Source organism: Gallus gallus, chromosome 9 (genome assembly GCF_016699485.2).
Source record: "Gallus gallus isolate bGalGal1 chromosome 9, bGalGal1.mat.broiler.GRCg7b, whole genome shotgun sequence".
Taxonomy (NCBI): domain Eukaryota; kingdom Metazoa; phylum Chordata; class Aves; order Galliformes; family Phasianidae; genus Gallus; species Gallus gallus.
The window spans coordinates 7,671,855-7,685,217 of NC_052540.1; the positions used below are offsets into that span (position 1 = coordinate 7,671,855).

Here is a 13,363-nt window from a genome sequence, read left to right on the forward strand (position 1 = left end):
TTTTTTCCTGCTCTATAGCAAAGAGCCACAAGCTGCTCATACTATACTGCACAGGGCAAGGCATTACCCAATCCTGCACTCTAAGTATGCTGTAGAGTAATGCCATGGCAATGCAGGGATTTTTTTTTAAATGTACTGCAAATCCACAGCATCAAGAATAACAACACTAGAATCTAGAAATAAGTTCTTCACTGCATTAGGATCATTTGTTCATCTTCTTATTCCAGCTCCTCAGACAGTCATAAGTTATTGAAATGCTACAGTACAGAATACAAAACATTTGCAAATACTTTGCTTTAGAAAACTTCATATATCTATTCAAAAACAAGAAGGAACGTAACATTTAGGTTTGACTGCCACATCAATAGCACCTGGGTACTCAGCTCCTTGACTTCTTTCCTCCCAAATAAGCTTTGCTGTTACCGGTTCTGTACTGTGCAGAATTATAACAAAAACTACAAGACTTTAAACAGCCCAATAGTTGACCCGGTAATCATATTAACAACATTAACTAGCAAACCCTTTGAATGCCTACCTACCTAATACTCAGCAAACTACTTTGTGGAAAAAATGGGAGGGGAGAGGCAGAGCTGGGGAAAAAAGTCCCCAGAAAAAAGTCCCCCATTATATGACACAACTGTGCATTAAAAATGGGCTATGACATGGCTTGGTTGAAGTGTTATGCCTGGCATTTCTGGCAGCACACTGAAATAGGAGATGTCTAGCAATTTGGCAGTACAGTACGCAAATAGATGAGCTTTTCAGGCTGTTGGGATCTTATACCAGTGCCACTGGTTTCAGTAAGTGCCGAATGGAAGCACCTCTTCAACCTGAGCCAGTTTGTCATTATTTCATACCTCTGAACATCACCACACAGTTAAGTAAAATCACAGTCACCATCTGTACAGTCTTGCTTTTCTGTAGTGTAATCACTGTGCTTTTAAGTTAAATGAATAGATTAATTGCTGCTGCTTGTTCTCTTGAGCTGACCTCACTGCTTCTACAATAAAGTCAGTCTGCTTTCTTTACCTCTTGCACACAAATGCACATACAAGGGAGGTTTTGCACTTAAGGATGTTATTTTTAATTCATGTGCAGCTGACCCTATATGGAGAATGAAGAGGCCTGTTATACAACTGCTTGTCTGAGCAGTCTGAAAGGCTCAGTCTCAAAGACAGCAGGTCTTCAGATAAAAGATAAATGAAGTGTATATCTTCATGTGAATAGACAAATAGGAGGCATATATAAATAAATGATACAGATAAAGCTATAAACTAAAAGAGCAGTGTAAGAAGTTGTCTTTTCCAGTCACTGTTAACTGAAGAGAATGTAGTGGGTATGTAGCGTAGTCATCTATTTTGTGAATTCCTACTCACCTAATAATCAGGTTAATTCATTGTAAGCTATGAGCTTCACAGACTGTTTACAATTTACTATGAGTTTCTTTAAAAAGCTGTCGACTCATTGTTTATAAAAAGAATAAATCACAGAAAGACACCAATCCTGTTTTGCTATCAGTGAATGCAGTTAATGCCTTTTCAAAATTATACGTGCTGCCACAGCACAGTGTAATAATATTCATTCTGCATAGTCAGCAAAAACAGAAAGTTCAGCTCAGATTGTAGGGGAACATTTGAGCTCCAAAACAACCTCTGCAGTACACTGTCCCTTCCTTACCTTCAGTTGCCTTGATTGTATATCCATTCTCTTCATTTGGTGGTACTTCCAGAAGTTGCATGACTCTGTCCAGCAAACCATGGATAATCTCAAACCCAGGGCTCTTGTTGTAATAAATGGCACATAAGTGCCTGTAGTTTCTTGCACCTACATCTGAAAAAGGAAGTCATTATGTTATCTGGAAGGCTTCATCATGCTTCCAGCCTTGCCTTTTGCAGCAGTTTTTTCCCTGCTATTACACTGAGGGTACTTGTAGCTGAAAGGAGGAATGAGTATGCAAAATGGCCTCTGCTGCACCTACTGTAATTTGAGGAAATGATGGGATTTCCTTAGCCCACTAAGTCAAACTATCAGAAATGTAGATCTAAGGTACCTTACATCTTGTGCAGCAAATATGGTTGTTAAATACAAAAATCTTCTAGACAATGACAAGTGCCAAGCATATAGCTAAGTGCTAAAGAGATTAAAAACAGAATAGCCAGAATGAAATGTGTCAGAAAAGCGTGGCACTGCTCCGGAAACTAGGTATTGATAAAATTCACTTGCAGAATAATTACCCATGTAAAGTAACTGGTCCACAACATGAAATGGCTAATGTTAACCCAGTAGTCTATGGAAAGATCTAAATTTACACAGGTTTCCAAATCACAACTGTTTTCATGAGCATCTTGGACATCCTTGAAACCAAGTGACTATGGAAAATGTGCTATTTCTCATGAAGTTGAGACTGACACAAGTTTGTCCCCCTTTGGACAGTTCCCTTACTCAATACCTTACCTTCTGCCCACCGTGAATCTTCTTATATTATCTATTTCACTTTATTGAAACACTTCTATTTTTTTTATACCTTCAAAACTACTACGTTAGACTTGTACCTTCACTATACCATTGCTACATACTCTATGGAACTACTGTACTGTACCCTATTTAGCTTTACTTGTTACAGACTTCAACGTTCTCACTTTTTTACACGAACGCTCTAGGAACAGAATAACAAGCTGCTAATTCATTTGCAGTAAAATTCAAAAGACTTAAATTTAGTGAATTGATTTATTGCCTTCAGGTAGTCTTTGCCTTCTCAAAGTTCAGCTCTTTGGTGTACACAAGGGCAAAACTTTTTCAAACCAGAGGAGGAACTCGATTTGTGATTACCGTTTTTCTCTGGAAACTCATTGGCCTTGAAACCACCTTCTGTATAAAGGTAGTCAAAAGTACAGCTTATATGCATATAGCATGGACTGCACGTCATCAGCTGATCTTTTGTACTGCACTATTTTGCAGTATTTGCACAGTGTAAGAAGTAAGCCAGATTTCTTCCCATTCCTGAAATTCCTCTGAGATCTGTGGACTTGCTCATATCTCGATGGATATTCTCATCCGTTTCCCTTAACGGTGGTTAAATATAGGGACTGAATGGATTTAACTGACAGCAACTCTATTTCTTTAAAAGAAAAAAATTGTAATTCAACTCCTTCAGATTTCTGGCTGCTTGTAATGCTTGAGGGGAAAAGAAGAGTAAGAGTTTATTTGGTAGTGAAAGAATAAAGGAATAAAAAGAACACTTCTATCTGGTCTGCAAGTTAAGGCAGGGCCACACCACCTGACATGAGATTGCATGAGTAGGGCTTTCCTATTTCTTAGCTAGGCATCAGCCAAAAGAAGTGCAGATGAAACCCAGCATATTCCAGAGTGAATGATGCTCGTTATGCTGTCAAATTGTGTGCAGAGTGGGCATTTGTCAGGACTTCTGGTCACAAAGCATCTCAGCTGGACTTTGTGTTCCCAGAAGAAAATGTGGTGAGCTGCATTCTACCCACAGTGTGACTCAGGATCCCTATGTGATTAGTGACTCTGCAGCAGTTACAGCTGCACCCGCAGTCTGAGTTGTACTGCCATGCAGCTCAGGATGTAAGTACCAGGGCTGACTATGTCAGCACATCAGGCCTTGAGATGGTTCTTTTCTACTGGGATTAATCATTCACTGTTGCTTTCAATAGAAGCATTAGTGGACACGAAAACCAGCAGGGGCCAAGCTTCAAACAATAAAAGGAGTAGGTATTTTCAGACATCACCTAGTTAAGCAGTGAATGCTCATAAGGAGAAATCTATTACATGCTGCTGAATCCAAAGAATCACGTCTGAATCAGTAAGTCCCTGAGGTACAAATGACTGGAGAATGGGAAGTATATACTTACCAAATTTTGTGCTTTTCCCTTGACAAACACTTCTAGCTATTGTTACAGGCAAGATATTAGGCAAAGTGAGCCTCAGGTCTGATCCACCATAGCTGATCTTTGAGCTACCCTAAGCTTAATCACAAGCAGAAACTTGAGTGTTCACTGGGTGTTTCCCAAACTGCTAATATCAACCACATAGGACATCTATATCTTGCTTATTTGGTCCAACTGACCATTTAATAACAGAAATCTATCAATAACTAAACAGGAAAATGTTTACCAAGTGGCTAGGCAGACAAGGAATTTAAAGGAACACGAAACAGTGCAGCAAGAGCCTACACAAAAGATAAGAGCAGACTTTTTGTGCCAAAAGTCGTTCAGAACTCCTAGAGCAGCAGCTTGGCAATACAGCCACGAGTTGGCTTGTCAGTTCTCCTGCTGAACTTACTGTGGCAGTAACCTTTTAGTGTCACAATGATAATCTGCAGTATTAAACAATGGAGAATTCAGTTCTGAAGACTTAATTAAAAATGCTATAAGAAGAGCAAAGGTTACAGAGAAAATACCAATAAATGCAACATCTGATTTCTGTTCTCTGAGCATGCTGACCACTCAGTTATATTATTATGTCTCTGTTTCCCAACTCAAATAAGATGCCAGACAATAATATGCAGTCATAAATAACGGCTAATCTATTTTCATGTTGTACTGTGCAGCAGAAAAGAAGAAAATGTTCTCCCTTTTCCACAAGACTTTATTTGTTGCTAGGAAAGCAAGCTTTCTGTGCGAGGCATTCAGTAGGATGAGTTCATTTTTCTCTCTTGCTATGCTAGCAGGATTTGTGCAACTATCTGAATTTTACTTTGTATTCACAGTCAGTGGTCTTCAGATCACTATTCTTAACTAAATCATCAGAAAGAAATGTGATAAATCTTAAACCTCCTGATTTCAAGCCATCTGTTAAGATCTTTGGTAAAGGAAAGGCTGTATTTTGAAGCATTCCAAGAAGTTGCATTACAGAACTTATTTCTTTAGAGTTATGCTAGGGCACAAGAATTGCATTCACCACAGACGACAGGAGAAGTATTAAGAACTGTGTGCAAAAGCTGGCGGCTGTTAGAAGTGCTTCAGTTCTTTATAACTCACTTAAGAGATCTCTTGTGTCATGCCATGAAGCAATTCTATTTTTTAAATCAGCCTGCCAAGTGTGTCAACCTAAATTACATATATATATTTCTGAGACTTCAAAGCACTTCCTGGAGATCCTGTTGAAAAACAACCCAAAGGATGGGCAGCTGGTCAGGAGCACATGAGCCAAAAGTGCACAGAAGAAGGCAGAGCTGTGTTGTACGCTGCCCTCTTCCAAGTTAGGGATGTTTCAGGAAAATATGTTGATCTGAAAGGGGGCACTGGCTCATTTGAACTTGGATTTTTGTGTAATTTCTGCATGTAATTAACACTTGCAGATTGAGATAGGAGAACTGCTCTAAAATATAGCATCAGCAATGTATACTGCCATGAGCTTGCTTGGTTCTACAAGATCACAAGTCAGAGGTGACTTTTGATGGATTCATTTCTCTTCTTGTGGTAGGAGAAAGAAGGGTATTCTAGGTTAGGTGTATTGGTGCAAGGTGATGATTTACATGCTGAACTGGTGTAACTGCTTTACTAGAGGTGATTAGAGTTACAGCTCTACAGGTGCTGTGTAACATACTCAAAATCAGCACGTTTCTCTTGCCTTGAGAAGAAACATTTCTGCTTGTGTTTGGTTCCGTTTAGCAACATCAAATCTGGCACACGTTTTGCCAATTTAATATGTCAAGCCTTTCTGCTAGATATGTCTGAAGAGAAATACGTTCTGTTCACCTTAGTAAGCATAAGCTCAGTGTAAGCAGGTATTTTATTAAAAACCAGTGTGTTTAAAAGCTAGATTTGTTCACACATGAATGACCGCAAGATGCCGTTTCGAATATAGTTAACGTCAGTACTCTTTTGACTCATGCTTCTTACATTATTAATTGGAAATTCTGCATGCCAAAATCGTGAAATAATAAAATTAAATTAGTCAGTCTGATGACATAAGTCTTCTGCAGGAAATCTCATTCCATATGTGAGGGCAATCCCACATTTTTCAGGGTTTACAGTTACCCGTTATTTCTTTCTCTCCTTCCTATTCAAACCATTTATGATGCAAGCTTAATTTTAGAAGTGAGTTTGAGAAAGGCAGCAGTTATTATCAACGCAACACTAGAAACAGTTTCAGATATTGGTCACAGTCTGCAGGCACTCAACCTAGGAGAGGGCTGCCCAAGAGCCAGGGCTGCAAAGCTGCTGCCTAAACAGTGTTTCTCTTTCATCTGCTGCAATAACTCCCATCAAAATGAAGTGCGCTACAGATCAGCCTCTCTAAAGCTGTGAAGCAGCTACCCGAATACATGAAACTTTCAAGAGCTACAATTAACATACACAAAATAAAAGTAATCAATTAAAATTGCAAATTTTATGAAGCCAGGATAAATACGCTCCTTCTTTCAAGACAAATAGCCCACTCTTGGTTCTGAAGAATGCTAATGCTATTCTGCCATCTGTACCAACTTTTTGTGCTGTAGCAACTCCATGCTCAGCAAGGAATGAGCTGCACCACCAAACTGTTTGTGTTTGATTTGAAAATAAATATATATATCAAGTGCTTTGCTAAAACTGCTTATTTAGCTTGGCAAGGCTGCTTTTTCTCCTCTAAAACAGTAATCTACAAATTAAGTTCATCACCAAAGCAATTCACTTGCCATTTCGTTTATGCCTTACATAAACCTTTGTTCTGCAGATCCCAAATACCTTAAATACAACCATTAAAATCTGAAACCAGATAAGGAAGCACCAAACCACTTCTGCTGCTGAACTTGAAGTCAAGCCAGCCTTTTCCACCAAGAAGCAAAGCTTAATCCAGTTATAACTTCTCATATAAGCACATACTCCCAGAATTTGTAGCTGCAAGTTTTTTTCCACTGATATAACCTATAAGAAGAAATGAATTGGTATATTTCTTAAAAAAAAAAAAAAAAAAAATTAAATATATTTTCCAGATAAACAAGTTAATCTGAAATCCTGATACTGTACAGTGAAATCAGTGCACAGATACCACATCACACAAGAAGGCTTTCACTGAAGCTTTTGAAAAGTGAACTGCTGTTGTTGCTTCACGTAAAGTAACTAATGTTGAAGAGCAATTCAAAGGCAGCCAGGCTTTCTCAGTATAGTTGGATGAAAAGAAAAGATAAGGAAAATTTTTTCATAGCTGACTGGGCAAATCTTAGCCTGTTGGGCTTTTTGTTTATTTATACATAGACTCACTCTGTTCTTTATCCTCTATATGTGCTACAAGTCTAATTCTTTGTATTGGTTGTCAGTATTCCTGAACAGTTCTGGGAAACGAATACAAATAATACTGTTCTAAGCTGATGGAAAAGGGATTCATGTGAAGCTATCTAATTGCACTGATTCCCAAGTTTTTCATGAGTTACAGCTCTCCAGATTAGAATCAGTCTCCAAGTCTAGTTTGCCCTTCACTGACTGGAGATGTACTGCTTTTTACTTGCCAGTGCTGTACATTTTGAAGACTGCAGCCATTGAAACAGGCTTAAGTACTGTAATAGCAATGTGCCTCCGGCACTGACTAAACTCCAAGGTTTGTGCCCCTTGACAACATTACCAGTAGGGAGTTTGTCTCATGAGCTATCCCTCCAGTACAAATGCAGAAGAGTACTGACATAAGAGCAAGACAAAATGAGTGCATCAATATAAGCTGTTTAGAGTAGGTTTTTTTCTTTTGATGCAAAATCACCTTGCACTTATACCCTGTATTCACAACTGTCCTCGAGTCATGCTCAGAGCTAGCAGTTGGAGCAGCTCTCTTGAAATTTGGATACTAAATCCTCCGGCAGCTGCACTGCATGTACCCTATGACTGATAAACAGTGTACACAGCACTGCTAATGAGATGCAGTACAGCTATAAAGACTCGGAACTGTAACTGATAATGGCCAATCAAGCTCAGCTCTCTTCCTTCAGCTGTCGCACCAGTCAGTGGTGCAGATGTACCCACTGCTTCCATCTTGAACATACCTGGGGTTCGTGTCATGCTGACTGCGCTGCGGTTCTCGAGGTCATTCCACTTGCTTCTTTAAAAGGCTGGGTCTATTTTCATATTTTCTCATTCTAATGGGAACACCTATTTTTCCCTGAACTTGCACAGCTGTAGCCTTAACTAGTTACTCAAATAACTTCTGAAATTAATCTGGATCTCCAACCCTTTTCAAGAGGAGATTTTTCAATAACTGAAGTTATAAATGCTGAGGAGACTTCTCTTACCTTTAGTAGGATCTTTTACTACAATGTCAGAAATCTCAAAGAGTTTCAAAGGCAGGGGCATCTTCCGGTTAGCAGCTATAGTTTTCAGCAGACCAGGAAGGAGGGTTGTACGTGCCACCTGCAGGACAAGCACAGATGCTGCAAGTGAAATACCTTCCAAAATAGCTAACAGTACAACTTTCTATGTTTTGGTTTGCTCAATTCTAATGAGAATTCAACAGTAATGAGATGCAAATACTGTGCTGATCTCTTATGTCTGAATGTCTTTGTTTTAGAATTGTTAAACTTGAAAATATATATTTTTTGCATGTTCTTTTTACAGCATTGTCTGACAGAGAATATACAAGCTTAGGAACAGATAACATCTCACAGATGCCAGACCTGCAGTACAGGGAGGGAAAAACCATACACAAAGAATGAAAAACCAAAACAAACCCTTACAGTTTAATCCTGTTATGCAAAAGGTAAATGCTAAGTTTTATTTTGGAAATATTAAATGCTATGTGAAAAATAATCTTGATACCTCCTAATATTAAACAATGACACAGGCAGAATGTGAGATGAATACATTCATATTGCAGCTGTGGAGGACCTGAAATATGTAAGTAACATATGCAAAGTACCAGGTAGGAGGCATGCTATTGTTTTAAGGTGACATTCCTTATTTTCTGTGGAAGTACTTGCATGCAGAGCAAAGAAGGCCACCATTATTTTTTTCAGACTGGCAGTCTGATTTAGCAAAACTACCGTGAAAAAGATGGAAGGGACTGAATACTACTTGACTGCTGGTGAGAAGTTATTGTGTACTCAGCCATAGTAACTTCTCATCATGCAGCATTCCTACTTGTTCCTCTCTTCTTAACTACCCAATGAAGACTTGAAGGTGCACGCTAAGGAAAAGGGCCCATGGCATCATCTTGTCCTTCTGTGATGGCAGAGCTATCCTGGGGGAATGGGAAAAAGCCATTCTAGGAATCCCTCCACAGTTAACATTTAAAGCTGAAACTGCATACAGCATCACAGAGAGTAATTCCTCCCAGCCTGCACGGAGGCCTACACACTTTAAAAGACAGAGGCTATTCTGCCACGAGGAACGTTCAGCCAATGATACAACTATCTAGCAGCACTCCTACAGCAAAGGCCTGTGTTCTCTGAGGAACGGGAACCTGAAGTTGTACTAGGCTAGTGAGGCTGATGCTTTTCTGATTTTGTTTATGCTCAATATCTTTTATGTTTGTGGTACATTCTAAATTGGCCATTTGTAATTACCGTGCCAAATAATACATGCAAACAGGGAATAACAGTCTAAATATCATACAACAGAGTCTTACATAACTGTTTAGTTGTGGTAGCAAACAGAAAATACACGAAGTTACCCTCAAATTATGTTCCTGAATCTGACAAGTAGAATGTTTGCCTTAATAGAGAAAAGACTTCAGCACTTTAGATGCTCAGAGAAATTAGACTTATGTGAATCTTTGTGGGCATGAGTTTTCTGTAATAAGACAGCTCAATTTTGCCAGATGCCATCATACTGAATATGGTACTTTGCTTCCTTGAAAAGGTAATAGCATTTCACACTGAATAAAGTCTCAAGGAGTAACAGAAAATGACTGTTAGAAAATGTAGCATGTAAACAGACACCCTCTTTACTGCTATAAAATTAGCTTTATAGTTTATAAACGTTATTTCCTATTAGTTTCTTTCTTTCCTCTTTGTACATACACTGTATGACAAATCTGACGTGAATCAAGTTACCTCACCTGAAATTCTGCAGTTTTGGGGTTTGCTATGTGCACTGCATTTGTAGCAGAGATATCCATGCCAAGTTTATCTGCAATGTCTTCCGTAGAACACTGGGAGGAAGAGACAGCAAAAAGAAAAGAAAAAAGATAGTCAAGTAGTTAAATAAGACAGTGAACCAATGATGAAACTTGTAAGAAGAATGAACAATACAAGCACAGCAGTAGCTCTGAGGCCCTCAAGTAGAACACCGTCTTTTGATACAACTGAAGCGTGAGCTTTAAGACAATGTAGGCAAACTGGTTTATCTACAAGTGTTAATTACTAAGCAAAATAAAGGTAGTTTTAAAAAAAAATGTTTATTTAAGCTTCTGTCAGAGATGGCCGTTGTCTGTTTAAAAGCAGAGGCTCAGGTTCTGCCTTCTGACTTGCAGTGAATAAAATCTGAGTCTGAAAGTAGTTAAAAAAATTGTCAAAGGAATGGCATTCAAGCTTTCTTCAAAAGAAAACAATGCCTTGGGGGCTACTTAAGGAAAATAAAGTACTACCTAAAAAAAGCCAAAACAGGATATGGCAAAGCCTTCAACTTTCATAACTGCATAAGATTCTCATTTCTCACTTTTTTTTAAATGTGTAATCTTTTGAAAACTGTTACTCTCAAGGTATACTTTTAAGGAAGCAGTATAGGTGCACATTGTCAGGCTCAGATTATGTCTGTGCATACAGCAACAGATGGTACTGGTAAGAGCCACACTGCAGATTTCCAGAATTTACTGCTTCGTTAATGTATTAAGAAACCAGTAGCAAGCTAGGACGTGGGGATTTGATAGGACTGCAGTCTCCCAAGTGTTCCCTTTGCACTGGCAGTGCTCCTACATGTGTTGATAGACCAAACGTGAGGAAAGTGAGCAGATGATACCATGTGAAAAAGTAGATTATTGAATTAAAAAAAAAAAAGAAAAAGAAATTGAATGAACACTGACCTTAGGAGGAGAAAATTATGTTCAAGTTTTCACATGTGTATCTCAACAATACTATGATGTAACTAGATGCATTTGGGCTAAATCAGAGGTCCTCACAGAAAGCACTGCTACTCTGTATGGGCAATAATGTAGGGTTCAAAGGAAGAACAGGATTACATGCATAAATATGTAAGCAGTGCTTGCCATATTGCGCTGGGCTACTATGCTATTTGTCATAGGCCTCATACTGATGTTTCAATGAAGTGTTGGTGACCCAGTCACCAGATACTTAATGTGATAAAATGATACACTGCTTGATTGCTCAAAATTTTGCTGTGGCAGTTAAAAAAGTTCTCTGTTGTAGTGATACAACACAGTCAGTGTTTTTAAGCATCCTCACTCTTCAGTGCTGGAAAAAAAATAATTATAGAACTTAGTGCATAAGCAAGAGCCTACAAAAGTTTGAACTTTTATACACAGCATTTCCCCAACATGGCACTACTGCAGGTAGTCTGAGTATCTTTGTCAGATACTAGCACTGCAGGAAGTAATACTAGATATTATCCTTTTTTCTTAAATGAGTAACATCTAACAAACAACAAAACATTAAAACTGCAATATATTTTTCAGGCTTTAGAGTTAACTTCAATACTTGCAAGATGAAGCTCTACAAAATGTGTAGGTGGCAATTTTATTTGATCTGTTTGGTTGCAGTACCTGAACTAATCCACACAGAGTTTTAGGAGCCTGTGTCACTGTATCTTAAAACCTTTGAGAATGTTATCAAAACCTCATCTGGGATCCCTTAGTCTGCACTGTAAGTCTTACAGGGATTCTTAAAATAAACTCTTTGAATTACATATTGACCAGGTACCTAACGCAGTCGTGAGTGGGTGACAATACTGGGAAGAGGCAAATAGAAACAGGGTGATCTCTGAAGTGCAGCAATATCCAACAGAAATCACTAAATTGTGATGATATCTTTCAGATTATCAAACTATGATGAATTTTGAATCTGGCGATGGAAGTTTCTAAAGACTTGCTGTCTTACAATTTCATACTATCAAGTTAAACAAAAACAGTACTTGAGCACTATTTTTGCCTCTGTACTTAGAACTGCATGCCATGTTAGCAGTGACTCATTCAATTTATCTGACCTAGAAACTCACAAAATATTACACTACAATTCCAAAGCATTAGCAAACAATTACATGCCAAAACAGTAACAGATAAAACGGGTACATTTATACAAGGGAATAGTCGCTGTTTGAACATGCAACTAAGAAAATACAAAAGCAATATAATATACCAGGGCAAAAGTGAGTGCTTCAGTGAATCCAGCAGCTGCCAAGTCCAGTCTCAGAAGTTCTGTGAGCTTATTGAGTGGAAGCTAAAATGAAACAAAACGCACTTTTCAACTTCGATCTAAAAATGCTTTTCTACTCTTTCCCGGGGTGATTCTGCCTGTTATGTTACAGAGAACTCACTGGGGAGGTACTCAGTGTGCTTAAAATTTTTTTGAAAGCATCAGCCGGTTGCCTTTAGGTTTGCCTGAGGAAATGAATCTCCCAATTAGAGATTTAATATGGGCTCCCTGCTTAAACCCTGTCTTTTTTCAAGTACCAGCAACCACTGGTCTTGGACTTATTCAAATCAGCGGGGCATCTGTTTTGTATCCCATCCATGGTAAATACTTCTCAAGGCAAAGCATGTCAAAATATTTAATTCCTAGGTTCTGTTTTCCCCAAAGCCCTTCTGGCATGCACTGGTCGTTTACTGACAACAGAGCGTTTATTTGAAGGGGCAATCTTACTTGATTAGCTATGGTGTACGTTTTCGGAATAACCATCTGAATGTTGTTATAACCATAAGCTATTGCTGCATCTTCTACGATATCGCATGCATGGATAACGTCCGCTCTGGTAGGAGGGATTTCAACCTCTATATTGTTCCCATTCCCTGTGACGTGTGAGCTCAAACACATCCTAGTCAGCAGCTTTGCAAGGCTTGATGGAGTTTCACTGAAACAAAACAAGAGTAGTAATTTACAGGTCTCAGACTATACTGGTTTTTTAAAGTAATCAGCATTTCTGCTATGTTGCCTCACTTCCTGAATAATGTCAGAAGTGCTTTATAGAATGTACATAAACTGAATATGCCATCAGATCCAGCTCAGATTCTGACTGATAAAGTCATTTTTCTTTATTTTACAACTGTGTGTGAGGCCAAAGGGAATGATTCACATTTACTGAAAAGAGGAGGGGTCGTCCTACAAAACTGACTGATTCACCCAGGTTAACCTCTGCATTTCTGATAAATTAAAAATCACACTGTAAACATTTTTAAAACAAAGCAATAACCAACGTTTTCAAGTATCCTTTTCATTATTAATTCTTGATTGAAAAAAACTAAAAAAAACCCAACAAGTTACTATTTG

At 38.5% G+C, this 13,363-nt stretch overlaps 1 protein-coding gene across 2 annotated transcripts in view; it reads right to left on the reverse strand.

The window, feature by feature from the left end:
* The window catches only part of FARSB (phenylalanyl-tRNA synthetase beta subunit), a 34,414-nt gene that overhangs the window by 11,563 nt on the left and 9,488 nt on the right, over nt 1-13,363 (reverse strand). For both annotated transcript variants that reach the window (XM_040705542.2, NM_001006543.1), the window contains 5 exon segments: nt 12,740-12,947; nt 12,236-12,316; nt 9,985-10,077; nt 8,222-8,339; nt 1,678-1,830 (listed from right to left, as the gene is read on the reverse strand). In XM_040705542.2, the coding sequence (XP_040561476.1) occupies nt 1,678-1,830; nt 8,222-8,339; nt 9,985-10,077; nt 12,236-12,316; nt 12,740-12,947 (653 nt within the window).